The 27,943-nt window shown below is 45.6% G+C and overlaps 2 protein-coding genes and 3 pseudogenes across 2 annotated transcripts; 2 read left to right on the top strand and 3 right to left on the bottom strand.

Annotated features, from left to right (window-relative positions):
* Positions 1 to 3,496: 3,496 nt before the first annotated feature.
* LOC138764728 (histone H2B 1/2-like) lies at positions 3,497 to 3,861 on the top strand (annotated as a pseudogene).
* An 843-nt stretch (positions 3,862 to 4,704) lies between these two features.
* LOC138765504 (histone H2AX-like) lies at positions 4,705 to 5,062 on the top strand (annotated as a pseudogene).
* Positions 5,063 to 5,070: 8 nt separating this feature from the next.
* LOC138764722 (histone H3-like) lies at positions 5,071 to 6,718 on the bottom strand. The gene is given in 2 exon segments (XM_069940976.1): positions 5,071 to 6,104; positions 6,107 to 6,718. Coding segments are annotated over 2 exon segments (387 nt in total). The 5' UTR covers positions 6,189 to 6,718; the 3' UTR covers positions 5,071 to 5,799.
* A 137-nt stretch (positions 6,719 to 6,855) lies between these two features.
* LOC138764732 (histone H4) lies at positions 6,856 to 7,527 on the bottom strand. Its single transcript, XM_069940985.1, has one exon. The coding sequence runs from the start codon at positions 7,256 to 7,258 to the stop codon at positions 6,947 to 6,949; it is 312 nt and encodes a 103-aa protein (XP_069797086.1). The 5' UTR covers positions 7,259 to 7,527; the 3' UTR covers positions 6,856 to 6,946.
* Positions 7,528 to 7,887: 360 nt separating this feature from the next.
* LOC138764713 (histone H1-like) lies at positions 7,888 to 9,064 on the bottom strand (annotated as a pseudogene).
* Positions 9,065 to 27,943: the final 18,879 nt, after the last annotated feature.

The following is a 27,943-nucleotide window of genomic DNA, read 5'->3' as shown; positions in this document are numbered from 1 at the left end:
GAGGTTATCATCTGGAAAACCCTGATGGGGCAGGTTTCTTCAGCAAGACATTGAAGTGGCTGATCAGAAGGAATCAGTTGTGGGTGTCGAGCAAACAACAAATATCTCTCTGAAAACTGACAAGAACCTTCCTGAATGGTAATAATTTACCTTTCAAGCACCAAAGCCTAGTGAACTTCATAAAAGTTAAATTCTGTGCACAGTATAATAATTGCCTGCAACCAATAAATTTGGAGGAATGAGAAGTGAGATTCTACTGTGAATCAATGAAGCCTAACCCTTTCTGAACTTACATAAACATTACATGCACTTAGAATTAGAAGGGGGTTAAGTTAGGTTAGTTAAGTTATAGTAATAAGTTGAAGTTTGATCCTGTTTTCATGTTTAAAGATACTAAAAGCAACTTTTGTTTATGTAACCATTTGTCTTGGTGAATATCTATTGCTTCTGGGTTTTGGGGTCCTCTAGGCTCATACCAACTTGGTTTAACAGTGCATGTGGCCATAGATAAATATGTCCATGTGGAAATAGTGTTTGGTATTGAAACAAAAGTTGTGCCTGAGATTGAGGATGAGTTCTAGAATCATCTCCCCTGGAAAAGACACTGTTACTCCCCCTCCTCCAATGTGTGTGTGTGTGTGTGTTTGTGAGAGTGTGTGTGTGTATACAATCATCCAGATTTACAACAAGGTGCATGTGTTCAGTCAGATAATAATAAAGTTGAACTTGAAGTGGGGAGAGAATTGATTCACTTTAGGGCCAATGTTGTTGTGTGTGGAGGAACTGGAGTCAGGATAAGTGTAAAGGAAAGGTATTCACTCTGATTATGAGTGGTACATTTGCCTTCATTAGTCAGGGACTGAATTCAAGAGCAGCAAGATAACATTGTTCAACAAAACTCTGGTAAGGCCACACTTAGAGTATCATTTGTACAGTGATGATCGCCTCAGTATTGCAAAGATGTCAATGCTTCAGAGAGAGTGCAGATGGGGCTTACGAGCATGTTGCCTGTTTGGAGAATGTGTCATATGAAGCAAGAGTGACAGAGCTCAGGGTTTTCTCTTTGGAGCGACCAAGGATGAGAGGAATTAAAGAATATGAGGGGAAGAGATAGGGTGAATGGCCAGTTTAAGATGGCAGCACTGCCAGTAGTGCAGCAGCTGGTGTAGACCTGCGGGGACCAGAGATACAGTGCTCCCATGGTGTCCAGCAGCCCTGTCAATTACCGTCAGCTCTGCATGGTCTTTGAATGGCCCGTTGAGGGATCTGAAGGTGATTTTTGTTGAAATTCCTTGACCGCAGGTCTGCGCCCTAGTTGGTGACGCCTATTAATCAGCCGTAGCCACGAGGGGCTACAGAGGCTGAAGGATCAGAGGACTGGAGCAAGGCATCAAAGGACAGGAAGATCATGCACCATCTGAGAGGGAAGAAACAGAGGAGATGGCCCAATGGGACGGTGACACAGCGGGGGTGGGGGGAACCAGTGTGGGTGCTCTGTAGCTGATTGACCAGTGCATGCAGTGGGATGCTGGCGACTGGAGGCAAGGAACCCGTGGAAGCTGCTGACTGCTAGAGACTAGATCGAACTGGCTGGAGGGGTGCCAGTGATCGGAACCAGGATGTGAGGAGTTGCCGAGGGTGCTGAAAGTTTCCTGGCCCTGGCGGAAGTTTGGATCTGCACCTCACGTTGCTGGACTCTGTGTGGGAGCGAAGGCTGGAGGTGAATCTACAGATAATCGGTGACTCTGAGGGAACTCTCTTTTGCTTCTCTCTCTGATTTACTGTAAGAAGCCCTTAGGCAATTCCTGCCAGTAGTGAATCTGTTTGCCTTGCAACAGGTAAAAAGAAATTACACGTAATATGACACTGTTTTATTACTGTGACAATAAATTGAAACTTCAAACCATTTACCCAGCTCAGCAAACGGCCAATACCAGAGAACATCCATTTAAGACAACTGGAGGGAAGTTTAGGTTAAGTTATTTTATGCAGACTGGTGGATGCCTAGAATGCCTTGCTGGGGTTGGCGTTGGAGGCTTCTGGAAGTCCAACATCCAAAAGAAGAAATGTAGAGAACTTTGTAGTGACCCATAACATAACGTTTCACAAAGGGAGAGTCATTTAACCTCAACGTAACGGTGAAAATCACATTACAACCCACATTAACAGCAACTTCCCTTGGGATTCTGGCACAGAACCTGCTCCACAGTCCTGGGACTTTCCCGGCTTCAGTCCGTTCCCTCCCTCCATCCACTAAATCGGTACATTCCCTACACGTTGAGCATAGATCCGATTCCTAATGCAGAGGAGGTGTGGAACTTCAGCAATGGAGATGTCCGTGTTTTTTCCAACAATGCAACGGGCGCCTGAAACCGATCCATTTAACCCATTATAACGGAGAAAAAAACAGCAACTAAAGCACGAGACCTCATTCTATGACATCATCACCCACAGTGCCCGCCTACATATCTTTCACCAATGGCCTACTTCGGAATCCTGTCACTCCCTCGAACCCGCCTCAAGGCCAATTGTGTTCGGAAATGGAAACTGTCAATCATGCTCCCTCACACATGCACGTTGGGCACTCTGACAGGGAGGCAGGCCGCACTTCTTTTGCAAGTAAATACTGGAGGATCTCAGGAGGTCGTGCAGCGTCCACATGGGTAAAGATATATTCACTACAGTTTGGGCCTGATCCCTTCTTCAGGTTGTGAGAAAAAGTCACCACGGGTTTTTCTCATCCCCCACTCCTCCAGCCCCACTGGCTGCAGCTGGAGAAAAGCGAAAACATGATGCCAAAGGCTTCACACTCTCCCCCCGCCCGCCCTTTAACTGCCTGGAATAGATTTCAGTGACTGGTCCTTTCCACAAGTGCTAAATTCACTGACACCCTCTCTCCTCCAATGTTTATCCGATCCAATAACTCAACCCTGTCATCCGGACGAAAATCCGGCTTTATCCCCCTCCTCCGTGAAGACATCCGGTGGGGACAACGTTGACCTCACACCCCGCTTTCACACAGAATTGGACCTCGCAGGTCAACACTCACTCCTAACCCCCTCATCCCCTGTCTCCTGCTGCCCGTTGACAATTTTGGAAATCATAATTTTTGTATTTTGTGATCATTTTATTTGCTTTTCCTTTATCTTCAAACATCCACCTGACTCAAGTTTCCTGATTAAATTAAATCACCCCCACACACTCTCCACAATTCCATGCTTTCTCCTGTGTTAAACGGCAGCGGGAATTCCACCAGATCGGTTCTGATACCCCGTCCTCAATGACCCGGACAGAGAGAGCGACTTCTGATTGGTAGAGTGAGGCGCTGTGATTTGTTCGCTCGGGTATCCAACCGGAATGTGTCACCGCAAAATATGTCACCAATGACAATCCCTTCCGTCTCCAATCCCTCATTAGCATAAGGTGAGGGGGCTGCCTATTTAACCTGCGCTCTCAGATGTTATGGTTATTTCAGTGTTTGAAGGTGATTGTGGAAATGCCTGAGCAGCAGAAACCAGCTCCCAAGAAGAGCACCAAGAAAGCCTTGACAAACCAGCAGGAAAGAAGTGCAGGAGGGTGAGGAAGGAGAGTTACTCCATCTACATCTGCAAGGTGATGAAGCAGGTTCATCCTGACACTGGCATCTTCTGCAAGGCCATGAGCATCATGACCTTGTTAGTTAACAATATTTTTGAGTGCATCGTGGGTGAGGCTTCCCGCCTGGCCTATTACAACAAGAGGTCAACTATCAGCTTCTGGGAGATCCAGACCGCTGTGCGCCTGCTGCTACCCGTAGAGTTGGCCAAGCACGTCGTGTTGGAAGGGATGAATGCCGTGACCAAGTACACCAGCTCCAAATAAACCTTCATAGAGTATCGACCAGACAGGCAGAAAACCCAACGGTGTTTGTAAGAGCCACTCACAGTCTCACTGAAAGTGTTGTACCAAAGTTTCCAATAATAATTTCTGCTTCACGCCTTTATTTTCATGCAGTTTCTGTTGATCCAAGTTTGCGCTTTCAGTGCTGCATGTTCCTGGTGTCCCAGTTGAATTCCTGTCCCTAAAGGGCCACAGAAATGTTATATTCTCATTTATCACAGTCATTAAACATTTTGACAATTGGGAGCGATTAATGTGGGCAAAATACAAGAGTTTTCACTGTTCAATTGCTATTTCGTGTGCATTCTATGAACTGAACCCCCGCATGATGTTACTGCCCCGAACGCCATCACCACCCGAGATCAGTCAGTTCACGGTCTTTTTCCCGGAGGAACATTTACTGCTGAGAATCGTTTCCTTTCCCGCATCTGTTACTTCTTGAAATAAATCGGTAACTCTGTTCACAGCGATTCTCGGGACATGAATACACACGATGTAAATGTGTCGTGATTGAGTGATCACTGATGAGTAGAAATCACGCCAACAATTAGATTCACAACAACTTGTTTTCAGACTCTGCAAAGATGAAATTTTACGGCCTTTTCACATTTCGGCGATTGAAGAAACGGGCCATTATTCTCCGCGTTCAACGTGCTGCAGCCTGTTCACTGGTTGCTCTCGGAATGGGGACCTCGCTCAACGAATGACAGTGAGCACTGAAGATCCCATCATCAGGCTCCCTTTCCATTCCTCCAAAAGGTACAAGAACGGCGACTGCAACCTTAGGTTCTTATTGGCAGTGAAGGAGTTGGTGAAATTGTGGAGATGAGTGGATGAGGGAAATCTGGCGATAAAACTCTGTCCAAGGCCAAGTCTCGCTCGTCCCGGGCTGGACTGCAGTTCCCTATGGGCCGTGTTCACAGGATCCTGAGAAAAGGTAACTATGCTGAGCGGGTGGGCGCAGGAGCCTTGGTCTATCTGGCTGCTGTGCTCGAGTACCTGATGGCTGAAATCCTCGAGCTGGCCGGTAACGTGGCACGGGACAACAAGAAGACTCGCATCATCCCCAGACACGTGCAGCTGGCTGTCCGCAACGACGAGGAGCTCAACAATCTACTGGGAGGGGTGACCATGCATCCAGGCTGTGCTGTTGCCCAAGAAAACCGGCGGAGCTAATAAGTGAAGCGGCATGAAGTGAACCCAATGACTCAGAGCCACTCACAATATCTGGAAGGGCTGACCGGGCTGGGGAGAGCGCAGGGTAACGAGTTATACGTAAAACTTTTCATATATGTATTTGGGCAAGTTTTTGTGCTGAATTGAACGGAGAATTCTCGGGACCGGAACAGATTAAAGAATTTTCCCAGTTCATATCCCGACACAGGTGACGTCTACTTAGCTGAACTACATTCTCCAGGTCAATTAAACAAGCAACGGGATAAATCGGTGCGAAAAACATGCGGATGGACATGTGCACGTGTGTGCAGGATGTTGTCTGATTCCGGAACCACCTGACAGGAGGGAGAACGCAGAGTCCAGCCACTGCAGTAAGTCAGGGCTGTGTAGCCAATTCTGTATTTTTTTATCAGTGACGATCCGTGTTTGAACTTGTGTGTAGGTCACAACCGAAGACATCAGTTACATTTAACACACGCAGACAATTATCACAGCATTAAGAGGTGACGGTGTGGAGGGATTGCCTAGTTTTGGGACTACCTGAATGAGGATCATTTGGGTTTGCAAATGAATGCCCCAAACCGACCAGGAGAGTAAATTCTGCTGAGGAGCAGTGAAGACTGCAATTTTAATAGATGCCCCGCAGACAGAAACAAATATGGGTCTAGAACGGCACAGCCCTTTCCATTGTCAGGATTGTGGCCCTGAAAAGAGCCTTTTTGGTACTTAGTCCCGAGGCCAGGTTCAGGCGCGCTCCCCGCGGATGCGGCGGGCCAGTTGGATGTCTTTGGGCATGATGCTGACACGCTTGACATGGATGGCGCACAGGTTAGTGTCCTCAAAGAGCCCCAGCAGGTAAGCCTCGCTCACCTCCTGCAGGGCCATGACGGCCGAGCTCTGGAAACGCAGGTCTGTCTTGAAGTCCTGAGTGATCTCCCGCACCAGGCGCTGGAAGGGCAGTTTGCGGATCAACAGCTCAGTGGATTTCTGGTTGCGCCGGATCTCCCTCAGAGCCACGGTGCCAGGTCGGTAGCGATGAGGTTTCTTCACTCCGCCCGCGCTTTGGTGGCCAGCTGTTTGTGAGGAGCTTTCCCTCTAGTCGATTTGCACGCCGTATGCTTGGTCCGGGCCATTCCGCTTTAACAGTACAAATACAATCTGAGACACAGGGCTGGAATGATGAAACTGGCTCAGGCTCCGACTTGTAAATAGTTGAAGATCCGCCCCGAGCGCTCTGAATGGCTGGAGCAGAGATTGCAATCATCGTGTTCCAGGGCTGTGATTGGCTCCATCATCATATGACTCACAGGGCCGTTTCAGATCTGCAGCGCAAATGTACATTGACTGAGAACCAGAGAGAGAGAAACACTGGCTGCAGTGGGATTGGCTTTAGTTTATTTTCAAATCACCCGCAAATTTTGGAGAATGGTTTGATGGAAAAAAGTTCTCCCTGATTCTAACTCAGATCATTTTAAATTTCGGTGAATTTTCTCATTCAACCAGTGTATCTTAAATTGGGCTGCGGATGGACTGAACCACTGCTGAAGCGGATGGAATTCAGCTCTGGCGGAGGTGGAGAAAAGTGACTATTCCCGGGAGGGAGATTCCAGACCGTTTTAGCGACACCGCAATATAAATTGTGTGGGTCAGAGAGCGGAGATCGCCTCGAGGGAAACCGGCTGCAGATCACCCTTCATTCTTTAAATCCACCATGAATGTCGACATTATCTCTTTTCCTCGTCAAACAAGCCCTGATCATGAATTATTGTGGATGGATTCTAGACAACATTTTTATCCCAATTCGTGCCCTTTGCAGTAGCTCCCTCTGTGAGGCGTTGGGCGGCTCTTAGAAGAGCCTTTGTTTTGTTGTGTGGAGAAAGGACGGAGTTCTTCAGCCGCCGAAGCCATAGAGAGTGCGGCCCTGGCGTTTCAGAGCGTACACCACATCCATGGCGGTGACCGTCTTGCGCTTGGCGTGCTCGGTGTAGGTGACGGCATCCCTGATCACATTCTCCAGGAAAACCTTCAGCACCCCGCGGGTCTCCTCATAGATCAGCCCCGAGATGCGCTTGACTCCGCCACGCCGAGCCAGGCGGCGGATAGCGGGTTTGGTGATGCCCTGGATGTTATCACGAAGTACTTTACGGTGCCGCTTGGCTCCGCCTTTGCCCAGACCTTTACCGCCTTTTCCTCTGCCAGACATGGTCCCACTCACTGAAGTCGCTGATCAATGACAACCCCACTGCTGCCGACCCCTTTTATACACAGCGCCCCGACCTGGCTGAGGACACGCAGTGAAGGGGAGGGGAGGAGACAGAGTCAGAGTGACAGACAGGGCAGAGAGCGGCCTCTCATCTTCCGCCCCGGCCCCGGAAATCGCTAATTTCCAAACGTTATTAGCAGAACAGAAACAGCGACCGCGAACAACACACACGGGGTTACATTTTTTCCGATTTCCTGAAATACGAAAGCTTTAAATAAGCGCCGTTACAATTATATCCAGCGGTGATATCAATGGTACATTAGGAATAGGAGCAGGAGATGGGAATCCGGCGTATCGATACTGCTCCGCTTTCAATAAGAGACTTGATCTGCACTGGGACTCGGCACCATTTCCCGTAACCCTTAATCCTCTCCTTTTCAGTAATCTCTGAGTCTTGGAAGCATTTAATGAGGCAGCTTCACTGGGCAGAGAATTCCGCGGATTCACTTCCCTCAGGGACAAGGCATTTCCTCATCTTCATCTCAAATCTATTCCCTGGATCTTCACTACGTGCCTCCTAGATCCCGTCTCCTTCCGTTTCACCCCCGGAGCCTGTCTCCTGTCCCCACACCTCCCTTCATCGATGAATAATCACCTTAACCCGGCTATGAGAAACCTCCCTGATGACTCTGAGGCAGAATTCTCCCCCTTTGTCCCCATCTCATTCTCTCCCCCAGAATCTGCCTGAAGGAATTGTTGATGAACGGATATAGGGCCGATCACATCCCCAGACCGAGTGAGGCTGGTCCCAGAACATCCCGTTCTCGGGGTTTTGTTTGGTTACTGGGGACCGGGGTGGGGGTGCAGAGAATGTGGTGGAGTTACCGGGGCTTCGCGTGAATGATTCCCCGCTGGAATGTGAACGCGGTGCCGGGACAGGAGTGATGTGACTGGGGTGCAGCTCTTCACTGAGGGATGTGAGTGGCTCTGAGAAGAGCCGTTGGGGTCAGGAGTTTACACGTTGAGGTTTTTCTTTCACTTCTTGGCCGCTGCCTTGGGTTTAGATTTCGGCCGGGCCCTGGATTTTACAACCTTTTTGGTCGCCTTCACCTTCATGACTTTGGCTTTCGGGGGGCTCTTGAATTTCTTCGGGGCCGCCTTCTTGGCCGCCGTGTTTTTAGCCGCTGGTTTCTTGGCGCCGTGTTTCTTGCTGGGAGATTTCTTGGCCGCGGGTTTCTTGGAGGGCGATTTCTTGGTGACTGGTCTTTTGGCCGAAGATTTCTTTGCCACCGACTTCCTGGACTTCGAAGCTGTGGCCGCTGGTTTCTTCGCTTTCTTTGCCAATGTCACTGTCCTTTCTTTCTTCCCGGCCTTGAAGTGACCCGACAAGCCCGAGCCTTTGCATTGAACCAGGAGGCCGCTGTCCAATTTCCTCTTGATGCTCGTCTTGATGTGCGAGGCGGACTTGTGCACATCGACGCCGCCTGCGGACAGAGCCTTCTTTATGGCGAAGTAGGACATGCCCCCGCGCTCGCGGCAATCCGCCACATCCTGTCGATCTGATCGCCCAGCTTAGGACCTGGTGGCTTGGGCCGGGCAGCCGCCTTCTTCTTCTTGGGAGCCTTGGTTTGGGCGCCGGGAGTGGCAGGAGGAGCCGCTTCGGCCGCTGCAGTCTCTGTCATGTCGGCGACTCTGCAGCAATCCTTTGAAAGCCTCAGAACTGAGTGAGAAATGAAGCGGGAGGCGGCGGCACAGAGCAACTTAAAGGCAGCGAGCGGACGGGGTGGAGACATCCTGCTGTCAGCTCCCGCCACCACCGCCTCTGTGTTTCTGTCCCCCTCCAAAATTCTCCCATTCCTATTAACATCGGAAACCCCGGAGTCCCGGATTCACCCCCGACCGTCTCCGAGCACCGAATGTTTGTTGTAAGAGGATTTTGATCCGAATTCAATGAGACACTTCCCATTTAAACCCTTTTCATTGCAGCACCGACCGCGTTCTCTCCCCCAATCACTGACACGTTTCCTGCTTTCCAACAAAAATATTAAAATCAACCAAAACTTTGTCGTTCATTCCCACTTCAGCACTGAGCTGGGGTCCGGCGCTATCCCGTGACAGGGAAATCTTGTCATTTTTCAAGGAGGGGCCGGCAAATACGGCGTTGTGATCGGATCCACAAAGACGGCGACTCCAGTAAAGACACCGCCCCTTGAACACAGTCTCTCTGACGCAATGTTCCCGTCTGCACCTTCACAACATAAATTGTAGACTGGAGCACACTTCCTTGTCTGTGCTGCGAATTCTCGGGAGTTCCTTGAGGTTTCCCGGCTCAGACACTGTTAAACTCTCTCAGTCCGGTGCTACTCCCGGTCTCATTGTGATCCGCCTAATCCCTTAAAACAGGAGACCAATACACTAAACACCCTCAGAACTGAAGTTGAAGACCTCATGAATTCCAACTCTGCTGTGGATTGGCAGGTGAGGGTGAGGAATGATGGACTGGGACACACGTGGAGAAAGAATCCACGGGGGAGTACATTCCCTGAAAATGCCAGATGCTGATTGGAATCCCAAACGAGTGTGATTTTCCCTGTTTTAGATTCCAGGATGAATCCAACTTACAGTTCATTGCTGAGTTCCGGGTGAATGCCACCCTCTCATGTTGTACCAGTGATCTCCACAAATAACCCTGCCCCAACCAACTTACAGCACTTGAGGTGACGTTTGGAGTGAATCAGATATTCCGGTAAAGGTTAAAACCTTGAGTTTTTGATTAATAGTTAATTTTGTGTCTATATCTTTAAGAAAAAGTATTGATGTAGTGTTTCCATAGTGACTATTGTGATAGATTATGTTATATTGTGGCGGCGCACACTCGCATGGCGAACCGGCCCCGCTTGTATTGCCGCGTTGTGGGGCAGCCATGAGAAGAGGGTGCCGTCGGGAGTCCTCCTTACCCATGGTTTCAGCCCAGTGCATGCATCAGGCATTCTTATGACATCACCGTTCACGCGGTGGCAGTTGAGAGTCAACAGTCGTTGAGAGCATCCAAGCTGGTGGCTGTGAGTTCCTTTGCTGTACCTCCCTCTACAATATATTATATTTAGATATGTTTCAAAGGAGATAAATTGTGGGGTTTTTTTTAAATAGGTCACAAACAAACACTTCACAACACAGATCTAATTTAAAATGCAGGAGCTCTGCTCAAGCCAGGCAGTTCAGGGTTTGAGTGTCTTTGCAAAAACTTTGAAGGATTCCTATAGAGACTTCACAGGTAGTTTTAATTGGACATGCTGTGGAGTAATGGATTATTATTTTGAAAAGCATGAATGACCTCAGAATATTGGGTCTGGTGCTGCAGTCTGTCTGAAAGCAGTTTGTTGTTCGAGTAAAGTCATGTGGTTTAGCTAGCAAAGAGAGTCAAACAGGTTTTTTGAGAGAGAGAGAGAGCGCACAGCTGGGACTAGAACATGGCAAGCTTGTGGTAAAACCCCATTTTGAAGACAGGTTGTGAGTTCTTAGTTCAGCCTGGTCAAAGCCCTTGTGGTCCATACAAGAAGAGTGACTGGCTGTAAAATGGATTGCCTGAAATAAGGGAAGCAAAAAGGAATTCAGTGGTGACCTGAAAGATAGAGGTTATCATCTGGAAAACCCTGATGGGGCAAGTTTCTTTGTCAAGACACTGATGTAGTTGATCGGAAGGAATCAGTTTGTGTCCAACAAGCAAGAAATCTCTCTGAAAACCAACAAGAACCTTCCTGAGCAGTAACTATTTACCTTTCAAGCACCAAAGCCTGGTGAAGATTCATAAATTTTAAATTTTGTGCAGAGTATAAGAATTGCATAATACTGTTGAGCATGGAAGAGTGAGAAGTGAGATTGGACTGTGAATTAAATAACTTTTCTGAATTTACATACATATTACATACACATGTGGTTAGAATTAGAAGGGGATTAAGTTAGGTTCAGTTGCTAATAGTAATAAGTTAGAGCTTGATCCTGTTTTCATGTTTAAAGATAATTAAAAGCAACTTTTATTTAAGTAACCATTTGTCTTGGTGAATTTTTATTACTGTTGGGTTTTTGGGGTCCTCTCGGCCCAAAACATTATGATATCATAACATCTGGGTAGACGAAAAGCTTGTATCCTTTTCTTCCATGAACCATAAGTTTGAGATAATTTTCTTTGAATTCAGATAATTTTGTTTGAATTTGTCTTATTTTGTCTTATTCCTTTTGTATATCTCTTTAAAGTTGAATATCATTATGTCTTTAAATACATCCAACTGCTTTGTTTATTCATTGTTATGGAAAAAATCAATGCAAAGTTATGCAAAATATTTATTCATTTTATCCAATTTAAGCTACATAAAGCTGCATCTACAAAGTTTGGTTTATTTGTTGAATAAGATAATAATTTGGAATACCATCCTTATGTTTCTTTGAAGTTGACATATTTTGAAATTAGGATATATTAGAACCTGTAAAGTGTCGTCTATATTTTGATTCAAAGAGAATTATAATTGTGAATTGTTTGGAATAAAAGCTCATAAAATTTGTTTGAAAGAACTCAACATGATTTAAAAGAAAGAAGCATTTAACAAGAAGTCCAGTTTTCTGGGAGAAAATGTCTATATTGTCTGCCAATTGTGCAGTTTAAACCAAGCCAAGGACTGCAAGACACCTGTGACCTTGGGAAGATAAGATACAACTCTGGTTTGCAGAATCTGCCAGGAAGCCCAGAATTTGTTATTAAACAACCAGAGATAAGCCAGCTTGTGTGAAGCATCACAGAAGATATTCAAACAAGCTGCAATACTCTTAAAAGGACCAAATAAGATACAAATTTGTTTACAGTTCCCAGGAACCAGGAGAAGACAGGATGCAGTGTGAAGAACCCAGAAGAAGTTCCATTGGGCTAAAAACCTCAAGAAAACAGCTACTATCAAAGAACTGTTTTGTTGTGAGTTGAGCCAGCAAGGTGGACCGACAACACTTGGCAGGAGATTGGAACCAGCCACTATAGAAGAAGCATTTCAACTACCAAGCAAGAAGAGGATACAATCAATGCACTGCAGGCCTCATTAGCTGACTGAAAATTTAGTGGAACTGGAACAGATAAATGTACATTGCAAAGCCCCACTGGTGTTTTACCAAGCAAAATGCAGGACTCAATCAGCGGTATCAGAAAGTTAAAATGTGAATCCTGATAATAGTATTTCCAAGGTTATGAGCAAAAGAAGATCTTCAAAGGCATCTAGTGCAAGTATAGCTTCAAGCATATCAGCTATTCATGCTAAGGCACAAACAGACTTGGCTACTGTCTGTGTATAATGTGAGTGATTTGAGAAAAGACATGCTTTGGAAGTATGGAAGCTGAAATGAAGAATCAGCAACTAAGGCAAGAAGATGAAATGAAAAATCAGCATAAAGAATGAAATAGATTATTGAAGAGAGAAAAGAAAAGACTAGGGCTTGAGAAACAATGTGTTAAAAATATTGCCAAAGTAAAAGCATTTGCTCAGGCTTCTGCAAGATCTATCACTCAAAGTGAAATACCCAAAGGGCTAGCACCTAACATTCCAGCAGATCAATGGGTACTGCAGCCATAAGGATGAGTAGACTTGAGCAAGGAGCCACGGGTAGCACTGCTAGTGTTCAAATGACAATGGCCAACTCTGTGGATAGAACTTGTGACATTCAATCTCTTCTGAGCATGTGATAGATGAATCTTCCCAAAAGGAGAGTATTTCAAAAAAGTTCAACCACACGAGTTGATCATACTCAACCATTGATCTTTCTTCATGTTGCCGAAGAACCAGTAACATGTCAAGGATGTCCACCAATTCCATCACTTACATACCAAGGATCCCCAATAATACTATCACTTACAACTCAAGGTCCTATACAAGGTCCTACACCTATGGCACCTGTTCAAGTTCCATATGCTCCATTCTTAATAAGACAACCAGTCAAAACCATGGTGGACAAGACAATACAATATCACTCACAGCAAAACAAAATGAAATTTCTGCTATGTTAGTGCAGCAACAAGGTTCATACAATATTCCTAAGAAGAAAATTCCAGTTTTTAATGGTGATCCATTGCAATATCTGATGATCATGAAATCCTTTGAACATCACATTGAAAGTAATACTAAAAAAGCTAAAGTTGGTCTATATTACCTGGAACAGTTTACTGGAGGACAGGTGAAGGAGTTAGTCAAAAGTTGCCAATATATGAATCCAGACCAAGGTCTTAAAAGACCAAAGGAATTATTGCATCATCATTATGGCAATGAACATAAAATTGCAAGGGCCCACGTCGACAAGATTCTTTCTTGGTCAGCAATAAAATCAGAGGATGCAAAGGCTTTACAAGCATATGCTCTCTTTCTGAGAGGATGTTGTAATGCAACGGGAAGTCATGGACATTTACCAGAGCTGAATTTGCTTGCTAATTTGTCAATTATTGTAAATAAATTACCTTATAAGCTGTAGGATTTATGGAGAACCAAAGTTGCAGAACTTAAGATGCTCCCATAAGTGACACCACTTTTGAGGATGTTGAACAATTCTTGGAATGGCATGTATATGTTTACACCATACCAGCATTTGGAAATATTAAGGATACTTCGATAGTTCCTAAAGATGTAAAGAAGTCTAAAGCATCTTCTCAACAGATAGCAAAAGGAAGTATCTTTGTTACTGCTGTGTCAGATACAAGCACAAGAAAGAACAAGGAAAGAAAGGGAAAAGAAGATCAGACTATTCAGGAAAGCTCTTTGTATTGCAAAGACTGTTTGTATTTCTAAAGCAGGCTTTCGAAAAATGTTCACGATTGGAGAAAAAGTCGAATGACAAGAAATTAAACTTTTTAAAGATGAATGGAATATGCTTTGGCTGCTTGTGTAAAGGACACATTACCAAAACTTGTAATAAGTGACTCAGTTGTGATATATGCAGTTTAAAACATCCCAAGTTACTGCATACTCAATAAGTAAAGTTGAGAGGATGTTAATCAATACTCATAATCAATATGAGTGAGAGTCAAAGAGAATACTTCAGCTTCGGTTCAGACAGTCTAACTGGGGGCAGTGACAAATCTCTCTCAGTAGTTCCTGTGCAGGTTAAAGCTAAAAAAAAAAGAGCTTCAGACTGATGACCTACACATTTCTTGATCCAGGAAGTACTGCATCATTTTGTACTGTTGAATTAATGAATAAACTTAATCATCATGGAAAAAGATCACAGATCCTATTGAAAATAATAAATGATAAAATAATAAATGATAAAATAATAAATGATAAAATAATTTCAGGTTTGTATGCCAGATGATAAAATAATTGCAGAAGAGCATAGGCTGAATTTGAAGAGAAGATTCAATTTTTCCTTTCATTTGCAATATACCAATAATAGACATAATAGCCAAAGGTTATGTAGAAAAGGTATCAGAATATATCTTGAAATGTAAAGATGGTAGAAAATGGTATTCACTTCATCATGAAGTTATACATTCACAAAAAGAGAAACTATGAGTAGTATTTGATTGTGGAGCATCATTTCAAGAATTTTCATGGAATTCTCAACTTTTACAAGGTCCTGACTTAACCAATACTTTAATAGGAGTTCTGATAAGATTTTGTTAAGAGCCTATTGTAATTGCTGCAGATATTGAAGTGATGTTTCATCAAGTGAAAGTACCATTAGAAGATCTGTGATTGTTATGGTGGCGTAATGGCAATTACAGTAAAGATATAATTGAATACAGAATGACAGTTCATCTATTTGGCGAAACTTTGTCACCAAGATGTGCAGATTTTGCTCTTAGGAAATGTGTTGAAACAAGAAAAGGAACAAGAAAATGAAGAGAGGCCTCCTAGGACTGTTCACAAAATAATATCCAAAGAAGAGTGGCCAGAAGCTGGGGAGACTTTGGAAATAGCTGCACAAGGTCTCCCCGACAATGGCCGTCATCATCAGGTGAAGAAGTGACTCTGCCCATGCGTGAAGAGTCGTGCATGTGCAAGAGCACAAAAAAAGGAGGAAATTTTAAAAAAAGATTCCAGACACTCACAGCTTCAGTGATCAAGAAGAAGATCTGGAAAAGCAAAGGAAAGAACAAGAATGAACTACAATCAAGAAAAAAAAAACAGAAAAGGGTACAAAAATGTCTTTATCTTCTGGTGAATTAAAGCAAATGTTAGACTTTTTCGACAATCTATGGAAGTGTTAACTGGTGAAGTAAGGAACTATGGTGATAAGATGGAAAGATTAATGCAACAGGTGGGCATTAGATTTGAAATACTGGATGGAAAAATTAAAGGGAATGTGTTAGAGATTCAAAATATTAAAGGTCCAATTAAGAAAGTACAAGTGAGGCAGCTGTTAAGCATGACCAATTAATGCAAAAAATTGATATTTTGGAAAACTTTAGTAGATGGAATAACATCAAGGTTGTTAGACTTAAAGAAGGGGACAAGGGTCAAGACTTGAAAAGATTTCTGCAATGCTGGATACCGGAATCTTTGGGTCAGGCTGAATTTCAAGGTGATTTGGAGATTGAATGAGCCCATAGGGCATTGAGACCTAAACCTCAGCCTGACCAAAGTCCCGTCCGATATTTGTCAGATTCCTTCGATATGAAGTAAGAGAGAAGATATTGGAGCTGGCAGTGAAACAAGCTAAAGATTAATAATGGAAAGAAGATTTTCTTTTATCCAGATACAAGTCCTGATTTCTTGAAAAAGAGTAAAGAGTTTAATCCAGTTAAAGATGAATTGTGGAAAAAAGGCTATGCCTTTGTTTTGAGATATCCAGATGTTTTGAAGGTATTCATCCTGGGAGGGAAGAATAGATTTTTTTACTGAGCCTAATGAAGCAAAGGAATATGTTGATTCACTGCCTGCTAAAAGATCAGCAGATGGTTGTCAATACCTGAATTAATTTCATAATTGAGAAATTTTGCTGTAACTGAAAATATATTGAGTTTTGAGAGAGTTCAAAGGGGGAGGAAGGTTTAACCTGTATTGTGTGTGATCTATTATACTGGGTAAGATTAATGTATTAAAAAGTTTATAGTAAGGGATGGTATAGTGTTTTGAGTCAGTTAGTGAGGTATGTGATGCTGACCACTACGTCATAGGCACCAATGTGACATGCTTTACATCCCGTATTGATCAGGGGAATAGAGAAGTTTTAACATTATGTGCCTCTGGGGTTCTTTCTTATCTTTTTTCCCATTTTCTTATCTTTTCCCCTTTTCATTTTTAGCTTGGACTTTATATAATTGTAATATATTATACAAGGAGGGTTGGGTTGATGGTGAGGTGGAGGGGGATGCTGGATAGATATAGGTTTGAATTCTGATGTCTAATGGTGGAGAAATTGCCATTTATTAGTATTGAAATTAATTGAATTCAGAATCCAATAAAGAGAAAAATATTATTGAGTTATATGAAAAAAAATTTCAAGAAACTCATTTGACAGAAATTGAACATAAGAAATTAAAGAGAGATTTGGTAGAAAGGGTAGAGCTAGTAATTCTAAAGCAAGAGCTAGTAATTCTAAAGCTAGAGGAGTGGCAATATTAATAAATAAGAGTTGACAAGTTGAAGTACTGGATATAATGATTGATAAAGTGGGAAGGTATGTGATGACAAATTGTAAAAAATATTCTGAATATTTGACTTTGATGAACATGCATTCATTGAATGTAGACGATATATACAAGATGTTTTTATGCAGTTAGCTAATGCAAAAGGGAAAACAGTTGTAGGAGGATGCATCCTGCTGTTAGGGATTATTCATTCAATAGCTCAAACACTGTGACCAATCTAAAATGAACAGAGTGAGAGGTACAAGTTTACCCAAGACAATTGGCGCTGCGAGCAGGGTTGGTCTCAAGATGTTTTGCCGAAAGAAAGAGGTGAGCGCTGAGCAGTTCTTGATTCCGGGATGGACTTCCAAAGATGATGGGTTTGTTGGGACCACCCATTAGTTAGGATGAGAGGTTAGATCCATCAAGTGCACCTCTGGAAGAGCGGGTTGCCACTCTCCTTCAAGAGAGTAAATTTCCTGATAAAAAGGGGATGCTGAGGGACGGTTTTTGGCTGCTGGCCACAGCCTTACGCTGCACCATTCAGTGTGAAGCAGAATTAGTTCAGTGAGAAGTAAAATCCCAGCACAAGAGAGAGCAACTAGAGGAGGAGATAGAAGCCATGTGACAATGCTGTTCCATGATGAGCGAGATTGGTCGCGCCAGTTAGGACTGAGCCAAAGAATGGGAGGATAAGCATGTCCAAATGATCTGCCATAATATTGAACTCTGGCAGCAGCTCTGTGCATCTAAGGAAAAGAAAGGGGTAGAACCCGATCCACATCGTATTCGTGCCATGATAAGGAATGTCGATGATCCTCATGTAATTGATGATTGGGACGGGAATATGTGGTATGATAACAATGGTAATAATGCAGATACCCCTTGGCATGTGGCTGACGTACTCCCCTCTCCACCCACTGTTCACAACTGCCCTGAAAGGCAGCGGACTTCCCAAACAGACTGAGACGGAGAAGGGGGTGATGTAATGGTAGAGATTGAAAGGATAGATGTGTAATGGAGGATTAAAACCATGTACCCAGATGCTTTTTGCTTATGTGGAACTGACGACACTGGGTCCACATGCAGGTCACCTTACTTTCAGAACTAGCAGATGTAATTAAACTCAGCCATGGGGACTTATCTGAAGATACACTTTGAAATGGAATTCCACTGTGAGGCCCAGGGAAAGCAGTTGTCAAATGCAACACTCTGAAATTGACGAATTGGTCACAACCTGTCTTGCTCGAGAAGTTTTAATAAGTCTTTGTATCTACGAGATAAACCAGGAAGTTATAACATCCTGGTTCCATAATAATTAATCTTCTAAATTGTAGAATGTAATGTTCAGTTTTGATTTTGACTGACAAATATTAGAAGGAGTAGGCGCATGATTAATTGTTTTTGGGGTATATAAGCCTGTGGTCCTGCTGCTGAAGTTTAGACTTTCCGAGGGGTGGGAACACCCCTTGTCAAGAAGGAAGAACAGCCAGAGTCCGAGCAACGTCCCGGTCGGGGGAGGTGGAGAAGCTGCTACCAGCGCCCTGACAACCTACTACAAGTGTGCAGTCGTTGCCTCGCTTCGGCAGTTGGGACCAGTCCAAGCGTTGATAAGTATAGTTGGGAAGGGCTTGCATATTGTAGTGTGAAATCAGCTTTTGAATTAGTAATAAACATTTGTATAAACTGAACTGCTCTCGGTGTGTGTGTCTATTTTCTTTCGGTAGCTCAAACACTGTGACCAATCTAAATGAACAAAATGAGAGGTATAAGTTTACCCAAGACAATTGGCGCTGCGAGCAGGATTGGTCTCAAGATGTTTCGCCGAAAGAAACAGGTGAGCCCTGAGCAGTTCTTGATTCCTGGATGGACTTCCAAAGACGATGGGTTTGGCATGTTGGCCAATATCCTGTCTTTGTTGGGACCACCCATTAGTTGGGATGAGAAGTTAGACTCATCAAGTGCATCTCTGGGAGAGCAGGTTGCCACTCTCCTTCGACAAAGTAAATTTCCTGATAAAAAGGGAACGCTGACGAATGGTTTTTGGTTGCTGGCCACAGCATTACGCCACTCCGTTCAGCATGAAGCAGAATTAATTCAAAGAGAAGTAGAATCTCAGTGCAAAAGAAAGCAATTAGAGGAGGAGCTACAAGTCCTGCGACAATGCTGTTCCATGATGAGCGAGATTGTTCGCACCAGTCAGGACAGAGCCAAAGAATGGGAAGATAAGCATGTCCAAATGATTTGCCGTAATATTAAACTCCAGCAGCAGCTCTGTGCAGATAAGGAAAGGCATGGAGTAGAACCCGATCCATATCGTATTCATGCCATGATAAGGAATGGTGACGATCCTGATGTAATTGAGGATTGGGATGGGAATATCTGGAATGACAATGGTAATAATGCAGATACTCCTCAGCATGTGTCTAACATACTACCCTCTCCATCTGCTGTTCACGCCCGCCCTATAAGGCAGCAGATTTCCCAAACAGACAGAAGGGGGGATGATGTAAGGGTAGAGATGGAAGGGATAGATACCCCGGTTTCCCATGTGGACCCAGGGGAAAATACCCAAACCCCTGCCTACTCCCTCTGTTGGATGGCCTCCACCTCCTCCCCTAGACTGGGTGGAGGACCCTGTGAGCCGAAGTGGGAACAGGGGTCAGAAGGAGTCAATGATCCGTGATTTCTCTGCAAAAGAGCTGGCTGCCATTGGAGATCGATTTAGGCAAAAAGCAGGGGAACATCATCCCCAGCTGCTGAGTCCTCCTGGCCCAGCTGTGCTTTCTGCTCCCACTGCTGCTTCTATCGAGCTGGCTTCTCCTGCTCCAGTTACTCATGATGAGGTAAAACAATGGGTTAAACAGGCTCTTAAAGATAACAATAGCATGTGGTCCTGGAAGCCCCCGAACCCTTCTGAAGCCTGAAGGTGTGGGCAGGATTCCCGTGTCTACTCCATCGAGACACGGCGCACACACGGGGATCCACGGCCCTACATACCGTTAACAATCCACTGGGGTGGGGGTAATGATCGCCAATACTTGGCTTTGGTCGACACCGGTGCAGAGCGCTCGGTGATTCCTGGTAATCCCGACCTCTGGACTGGACCGGCCTTTCGAATAGAGGGGTTGGGAGGTGCGGTCACCCTGGCAAAGGAAATAAAAGTCTGTGCCATGGTGGGTGATAGCCCTTCCCCTGTCTGGTTACATGCCCTGGTGGCTGCTACTGACGAGTGTATCCTGGGTATTAATATGTTGGCCGGTATGGCCCTTAATACTAGCCAAGGGGGATTTGAATTTGGAATTCGAACTATTACAAAAAAACTAGTAGTGGGTCAGGCTAAGTGGGATCCTGTGATGGTGCCAGCCCCCATGAAACCAGTGTGCATTCCACAATATCGTCTCCCTGGGGGGCAGGAAGAGATTACTGCCACCATCGATGCTCTGCAAGAAGAAGGGGTAGTGAGGCCCGTAACATCGCCCTTTAATAGCCCCGTTTGGCCGGTCCAGAAGCCGGACGGCTCCTGGAGAATGACAGTTGATTATCGTTTTTTGAACAAACATGCCCCACCACTTGCTTCAGCAGTTCCGGACATTGTCACCCTTATTGAAAACATTGCTACTGGGAACTCAGGAACATGGTATGCTGTCATTGATCTCGCTAACGCCTTCTTCAGTATTCTTATAGCTGAGGACTCACAGGATCAGTTCGCCTTTACCTGGAAGGGGCGCCAGTATAACTTCACCCACCTTCCAGTATCGCCTTCCCTCTCAATTCACCATTATATTGATGATGTGGCCTCCTGGAGCCTCTGGCAGAAACAAGAGGGTCGCCGAGTCCCACTGGGATTCTGGTCACATACCATGCCCGAGGCTGCCGCTCGTTATTCTGCTTTTGAACAACAGTTACTAGCCTGTTACTGGGCCCTGCTCGAGACTGAAAGAATGACAGGTGATGCAGATGTTCAATTGCGACCTGCACTTCCTATAATGAATTGGGTCATGGCTAATGATGCTAATCTAAAGATCGGGCGGGCTCAGCAGTCTTCTATTGTTAAATGGAAGTGGTATATTCAGAGTCATGCGACCAGAGGGCCTGAAGGGGTGGGCCGCGTACACGAACAGGTGGCTTACCATACCAGGTCAGGAACTCACTTATCGGAGGAGGGGGATGGTGGCTCCAGTCAGTATGATGAGTTGAAGGCAGTCACTTTACCACTAGATCCCCATGATCACCCTCTTCGCCTGTTTACTGATTCCTGGGCTTTGGCTAATGGACTTGTGGTATGGATGCCTGATTTGCAAAAGAACAACTGGATGATACATGACCGCCCAGTATGGGGCAAAGAGTTGTGGCAGCTGTTGTGGGATGCTTCCCACCATCGTGAGATAACCGTTTATCACGTTGATGCCCATACCAATATGGCGACTAACATGGCTCAACATAATGCAGTAGCAGATCAGCTTGCCACTATCAGCTGTGCTGATACCGTCCCCCTGGCTCGATGGGCACATGAACAGAGTGGTCATTTGGGGGAGAAGGGATCAGCTATGTGGTCCCGTACACATGCTTTATCCGTCCATCAGGATGATGTCCGCATGGTCGTACGTACATGCCTAGAATGTCAGCTTGTGAAGTTCCATACCGTTCCACCTGGTCCGCATGGCCAAATAAAACGGGGTGTTCGCTCAGCTGCGGTCTGGCAAATTGATTACATAGGCCCCATGCTAGACTGTATGGGTAAATATTACGTCCTAGTAATGGTTGACACCTTTTCGGGCCTGGTTTTTACTTTTCCCACCAAGACAGCTGACCAAGCTAGCACTATCCAAGGACTAAACCATTTGATTTATCGTTATGATGTTCCAGAGGAGATTCACTCTGATAATGGCTCGCACTTCTCCGGGAAAGCAATCTGTGATTGGGCAAATGACAACGGTATTTTATGGGTCCACCATATTCCTTATTACCCGCAGGCTGCCGGGTTAGTTGAACAAATGAACGGCTTACTGAAGGAACAAATTCGTTTGTTAACATCACTGGGGACCCAGAAGGGATGGTGCCATGTGCTGCAGCAGGCAGTCGACAATTTGAATCATCGCCCTTTAAAAGGAGGTACACCTTTCCACCGACTTCTTCACGCTCCTGAATTACAGCCTATTCCAGAGGAAAAACAGTCATTGCCCCCCATTCCCGAACTAGAGAATGTTGGACAAAAGGTATGGGTGGCACCACCAGGTAGTGGCCCTCCTGTAAAAGGGGAAATAGTGACACCTGCCCAGGGTAACACTCGGTGGGTAGCTATTGAGGGACAGGATGATTTAGTCTGTTTAAACACTGAACGCTTATGGTATCGTGAGTGACATGTGTCAGGCTTCTTTGTTCCAGGTTCTCCATTTTACACTCCTGGTGATCTGGCTTAACAGCTGCTTTGATGCCAGCAATTGGATTTGTAATGTCGAGGACGTTCCAAGGGAGTTCCCCATGGGAAACACGGTCCGATGCATTACACCAAGGAAGTCCTCAGTCACCAGCCTCAAGTGCAGCTTATATAAATTTGTTATTGTTCAGCATGTTTCAAAATCTGTTCGTGAGCTCCAGTATCTGGGTATTGTGGCCAACAAGGATAATTTGAGCCTTGGTTGGAATCCTTTCTCATGGCTAACTGCTACATTTGGGGGAGTGGGCCACACTATCCTCCGTTGGTTGCTCGCGTCATTGCTTATCTTTGTAATTGTTGTTTTGATTTCTCTTTTTTCGCTCCCTCTGTACTCGAATACTGGTTAGGCCTCGCAAATGACAGATTGTGACCAAGGGGTGGAATGTAATGGAGGATTAAAACCATGTACCCAGATGCTTTTTGCTTATGTGGAACTGATGACACTGGGTCCACATGCAGGTCACCTTACTTTCAGAACTAGCAGATGTAATTAAACTCAGCCATGGGGACTTATCTGAAGATACACTTTGAAATGGAATTCCACTGTGAGGCCCAGGGAAAGCAGTTGTCAAATGCAACACTCTGAAATTGACGAATTGGTCACAACCTGTCTTGCTCGAGAAGTTTTAATAAGTCTTTGTATCTACGAGATAAACCAGGAAGTTATAACATCCTGGTTCCATAATAATTAATCTTCTAAATTGTAGAATGTAATGTTCAGTTTTGATTTTGACTGACAAATATTAGAAGGAGTAGGCGCATGATTAATTGTTTTTGGGGTATATAAGCCTGTGGTCCTGCTGCTGAAGTTTAGACTTTCCGAGGGGTGGGAACACCCCTTGTCAAGAAGGAAGAACAGCCAGAGTCCGAGCAACGTCCCGGTCGGGGGAGGTGAAGAAGCTGCTACCAGCGCCCTGACAACCTACTACAAGTGTGCAGTCGTTGCCTCGCTTCGGCAGTTGGGACCAGTCCAAGCGTTGATAAGTATAGTTGGGAAGGGCTTGCATATTGTAATGTGAAATCAGCTTTTGAATTAGTAATAAACATTTGTATAAACTGAACTGCTCTCGGTGTGTGTGTCTATTTTCTTTCGGTAGCTCAAACACTGTGACCAATCTAAATGAACAAAATGAGAGGTATAAGTTTACCCAAGACAAGATGCACCCCCAAGTGGACCCAGGGGAAGGTACTCAATCCCTGCTTATACTCTATGGCCTCCCCCTCGACAGGATGGCCTCGGCCTCCCCCCGTCCACTGGGTAGAGGGCCTGTGGGCCAAAGTGGGAACATGGGTCAGGAGCAGTCAACGATACGTGACTTCTCTATAAAAGAATGGCCGCCATTGGAGATCGACTTAGGCAAAAGACGGGAGAAACTCCGGTGGCCTGGCTCCTGTGCGTTTGGGAACAAGGAGGGGCTCATGTATATTTAATCCCTGAGGAATTGTTGGGATTAGGAACATTGACTACTGATATCTGGGTCACTGCTGAGCTATGTGGTAGAATGAGAGGGGTGGATTACTTACTCGCCACTCTAGGGGATGCCCTGCTATGAGTATACCCATCATCAGTAGATTGGGATTTACAATTTCAGAACAATTGGGGCAACCCAGAGGAGGGTATAGCAGTAATTCGTCAACAGGCCCTGGCTTCTGCCTTGTATGCAGGGCGTTTGAGGCAGTCGGTACATGGGGGGAGCCCTGACGAAGAGATGTTCATGGCCAGAATGCATACCCGATTGGTTCATTCCGCCTAACCCACTGTACAGGAACTGGTTCTGTCTGTAACTAGTCCGCTAATTGTGCACCCTGTGTCTGAGGCGGTGCACACCTTATCTGGGTTTTGAGAATTAGAGTTGGGAGGTAAAATCCACTTACGTACAACCCAGGTTAAATCAGACAAGCAGGATGAAAGGAGAGGGACTGTTGCTAATAAAGGATCAACAAGAAAGGACCTTTTTCTAACCTTGTTAAAGTTAGGCGTACCTAAAAGTGATATTGATGGGAAACCTACCGTGGTCTTTTATAAGAGGAAAGCAGGGGAACATAATCCCCAGCTGTTAAGTCCTCCTGGCCCAGCTGTGCCTTCTGCTCCCACTGCTGCTCCTATCGAGCCAGCTTCTCTTGCTCCAGTTACCCGTGAAGAGATACAACAAATGGTTAAAAAGGCTCTTATGGATAATAGTAGCATGTGGTCCTGGAAGCCCTCGAACCCTACTAAGGCATGAGGGTGTAGGCGGGATACCTGTGTCTACTCCATTGAGATACGGCGGATACACGGGGACCTGCGGTCCTACATACCGTTAACAATCCATTGGGGTGGGGGTAATGACCGCCAATATTTGACTTTGGTCGATACCGGTGTGGAGCATTCGGTGATTCCTGGTAACTCTGAACTCTGGACTGGACCAACATTTCGAATAGAGGAGATGGGAGCAGCGATCACCCAGGCGAAGGAAATAAAAGTCCATGCCATGGTGGGTGATGGCCCTTCCCCTGTATGGTTACATGCCCTGGTGGCTGCTACTAACAAGTGTATCCTGGGTATTAATATGTTGGCCGGTACGGCCCTTAATACTAGCCAAGGGGGATTTGAATTTGGAATTCGGACTATTACAAAAAGACTAGTGGTGGGTCGGGCTAAGTAGGATCCTGTGATGGTGCCTCCACCCCCCCCCCCCACACCAAAACCAGTATGCATTCCACAATATCGCCTCCCTGGAGGGCAAGAAGAGATTACTGCCACCATCAATGCTTTGCAAGAAGAAGGGATAGTGAGGCCCGCAACGCCGCCCTTTAACAGACCTGTTTGGCTGGTCCAGAAGCCGGATGGCTCCTGGAGAATTACAGTTGATTATCGTTTTTTGAACAAACATGCCCCACCACTTGCTTCGGCAGTTCCAGACATTGTTACCCTTATTGAAAACATTGCTACTGGGAACTCGGGAACATGGTATGCTGTCATTGATCTCGCTAATGCCTTCTTCAGTATTCTTATAGCTGAGGTCTCACAGGATCAGTTGCCTTTACTTGGAAGAGGCGCCAGTATACCTTCACCCGCCTCCCTCAGGGCAATGTACACTCTCCCATGATTTGCCACAGCCTAATTGCCCATGGTTTGGAGGCGGTGCCAGTATTGCCTTCTCTCTTGATTCACCATTATATTGATGATGTGATGATCCAAGGGGCCATAGAAGAGATGGTACAGGAAGGTATGGAGAGTGTCCAAGATAGTCTGATGCAAAGAGGGTGGGCCATTAACCCCGCCAAGGTGCAGGGCCCGTCCCAGACAGCTATTTTCCTTGGAATTTAGGAATTCCTAAATTGCTGGAGAACAGGTGGTTCCCAATAAAGTTCGCAATAAGATCGCAGTTTTAGCCACTCCTACTAGTAAAAAGGAGACCCAGCATTTCCTAGGGTCATTGGGATACTGGCAATGCCATATTCCACACTTGGCGTTGCTTTTATGTCCTCTAAAAAAGGTTACCCGAAAGAAAACAGACTTTTTATGGGGGTAAAGATCAGGAAAGGGCATTCCAGTCCGCCAAGCAGGCTATTCTTCAGGCCCTGTCCATTTCTCCCCGCATCCCAAATACCCCCTATGAACTATAGGTCTCCGTTACTGATTATGTGGCCTCCTGGAGCCTCTGGCAGAAACAAGAAGGCCACCGAGTCCCTCTGGTATTCTGATCATGAACCATGCTCGAGGCTGCCCCTCGTTATTCTGCTTTTGAACAACAGTTACTGGGTTGTTACTGGGCCCTGCTGGAGACAGAAAGAATGATAGGTGATGCAGATGTTCAGTTGTGACCTGCACTTCCAATAATGAACTGGATCCTGGCTAATAATGCTAATCTAAAGATCGGGCGAGCTCAGCAATCTTCTATTGTCAAATGGAAGTGGTATATTCAGAGTAACGTGACCGGAGGGCCTGAATGGGTGGGCCGCATACACGAACAGGTGGCTGATAATCCATCTAATCATGAGGACGTTGCCCCCTCCCCTACCCCTTTCACCAGTTCATGGGGTAAACCATATGATTCGCTCACTCCAGCAGAACAAGAGGACACTGGTTTACCGATGGTAGCAGCCGTTGGGTGCAAGGAAAGCAGAAGTGGAAGGCGGTGGCTTACCATCCCAGGTCGGGAACTAATTTATTGGAGGAGGTGGATGGTGGCTCCAACCAATATGCTGAGTTGAAGGCGGTCACTTTACCACTAGACCCCCATGATCACCCTCTTCGACTGTTTACTGATTCCTGGGTTGTGGCTAATGGACTAGTGGTATGGATGCCTGATTGGCAAAAGAACGACTGGCTGATACATGACTGCCCAGTATGGGGCAAACAGTTGTGGCAGCTGTTGTGGGATGCTTCCCACCATCGTGAGATAACCGTATATCACGTTGACGCCCATACCAATGCGACGATGAACATGGCACAACATAATGCAGTAGCAGATCAGCTTGCCACTATCAGCCGCACCGATACCGTCCCCCTGGCTCAATGGGCACATGAACAGAGTGGCCATTTGGGGGAGAAGGGATCAGGTATGTGGGCCCGTGCACATGCCTTACCTGTCCATCAGGATGAAGTCGCATGTTCATGCGTACATGCCCAGCATGCCGGCTTATGAAATCCCGCACCGTTCCTCCTAGTCCACATGGCCGAATAAGATGGGGAGCTTGCACAGCTACGGTTTGGCAAATTGATTACATAGGCCCCATGCCAGACTGTATGGGTAAACGTTACGTCCTAGAAATGGTTGACACCTTTTCGGGCCTGGTTTTTGCTTTTCCCACCAAGACGGGTGACCAAGCTAGCACTATTCAAGGACTAAACCATTTAATTTCTCGTTATGATGTACCAGAGGAGATTCAGTCTGATAATGGCTCGCACTTCTCTGGGAAGGCAATCAGTGATTGGGCAACTGACAACAGTATCTTATGGGTCCACCATATTCGTTATTACCCACAGGCTGCCAGGTTAGTTGAACGAATGAACGGCTTACTGAAGGAACAGATTCGTTTATTAACACCACTGGGGACCCTGAAGGGGTGGTGCCATGTGCTGCAGCAGGCAGTCAAAAATTTGAATCATCGCTCTTTAAAGGGAGGTAGACCTTTCCACCAACTTCTTCACGCTTCTGAACTACAGCCTATTCCAGAGGAAAAACAGTCATTGCCCCCTCATTACCGAGCCAGAGAATGTTGGACAAAAGGTATGGGTGGCACCACCAGGTAGTGGCCCTCCTTTAAAAGGGGAAATAGTGACACCTGCCCAGGGTAACACTTGGTGGGTAGCTATTGAGGGACAGGATGGTTTAGTTTGTTTAAATACTGAATGTTTACGGCATCGTGAGTGACATATGTCAGGTTTCTTTGTTCCAGGTCCTCCGTCTTGCGCTCCTGCTGATCTGGCTTAACAGCTGCTTTGGTGCCAGCAATTGGATTTGTAATGTCGAAGAGGTTCCGAGGGAGTTGCCCGTGGGGGACACGGCCCAATGCATTACACCAAAGAAGTCCTCAGTCACCCGCCTCAAGTGCAGCTTATATATGTTATTGCCGGTCACGGTTCCTATATTCTGTTTGTGGATGGACCAACTGAAGTAGTCGCCCCCTACTTCTGTGACGGGCATTTTTGTATCTGCTT

Source organism: Narcine bancroftii, chromosome 5 (genome assembly GCF_036971445.1).
Source record: "Narcine bancroftii isolate sNarBan1 chromosome 5, sNarBan1.hap1, whole genome shotgun sequence".
Lineage (NCBI taxonomy): Eukaryota > Metazoa > Chordata > Chondrichthyes > Torpediniformes > Narcinidae > Narcine > Narcine bancroftii.
This window is presented reverse-complemented; position numbering and strand designations above follow the sequence as displayed.

Bases quoted from the DNA above. Each gene is read 5' to 3' on its own strand.
- LOC138764732 (XM_069940985.1), bottom strand. From the start codon at position 7,258: ATGTCTGGCAGAGGAAAAGGCGGTAAAGGTCTGGGCAAAGGCGGAGCC.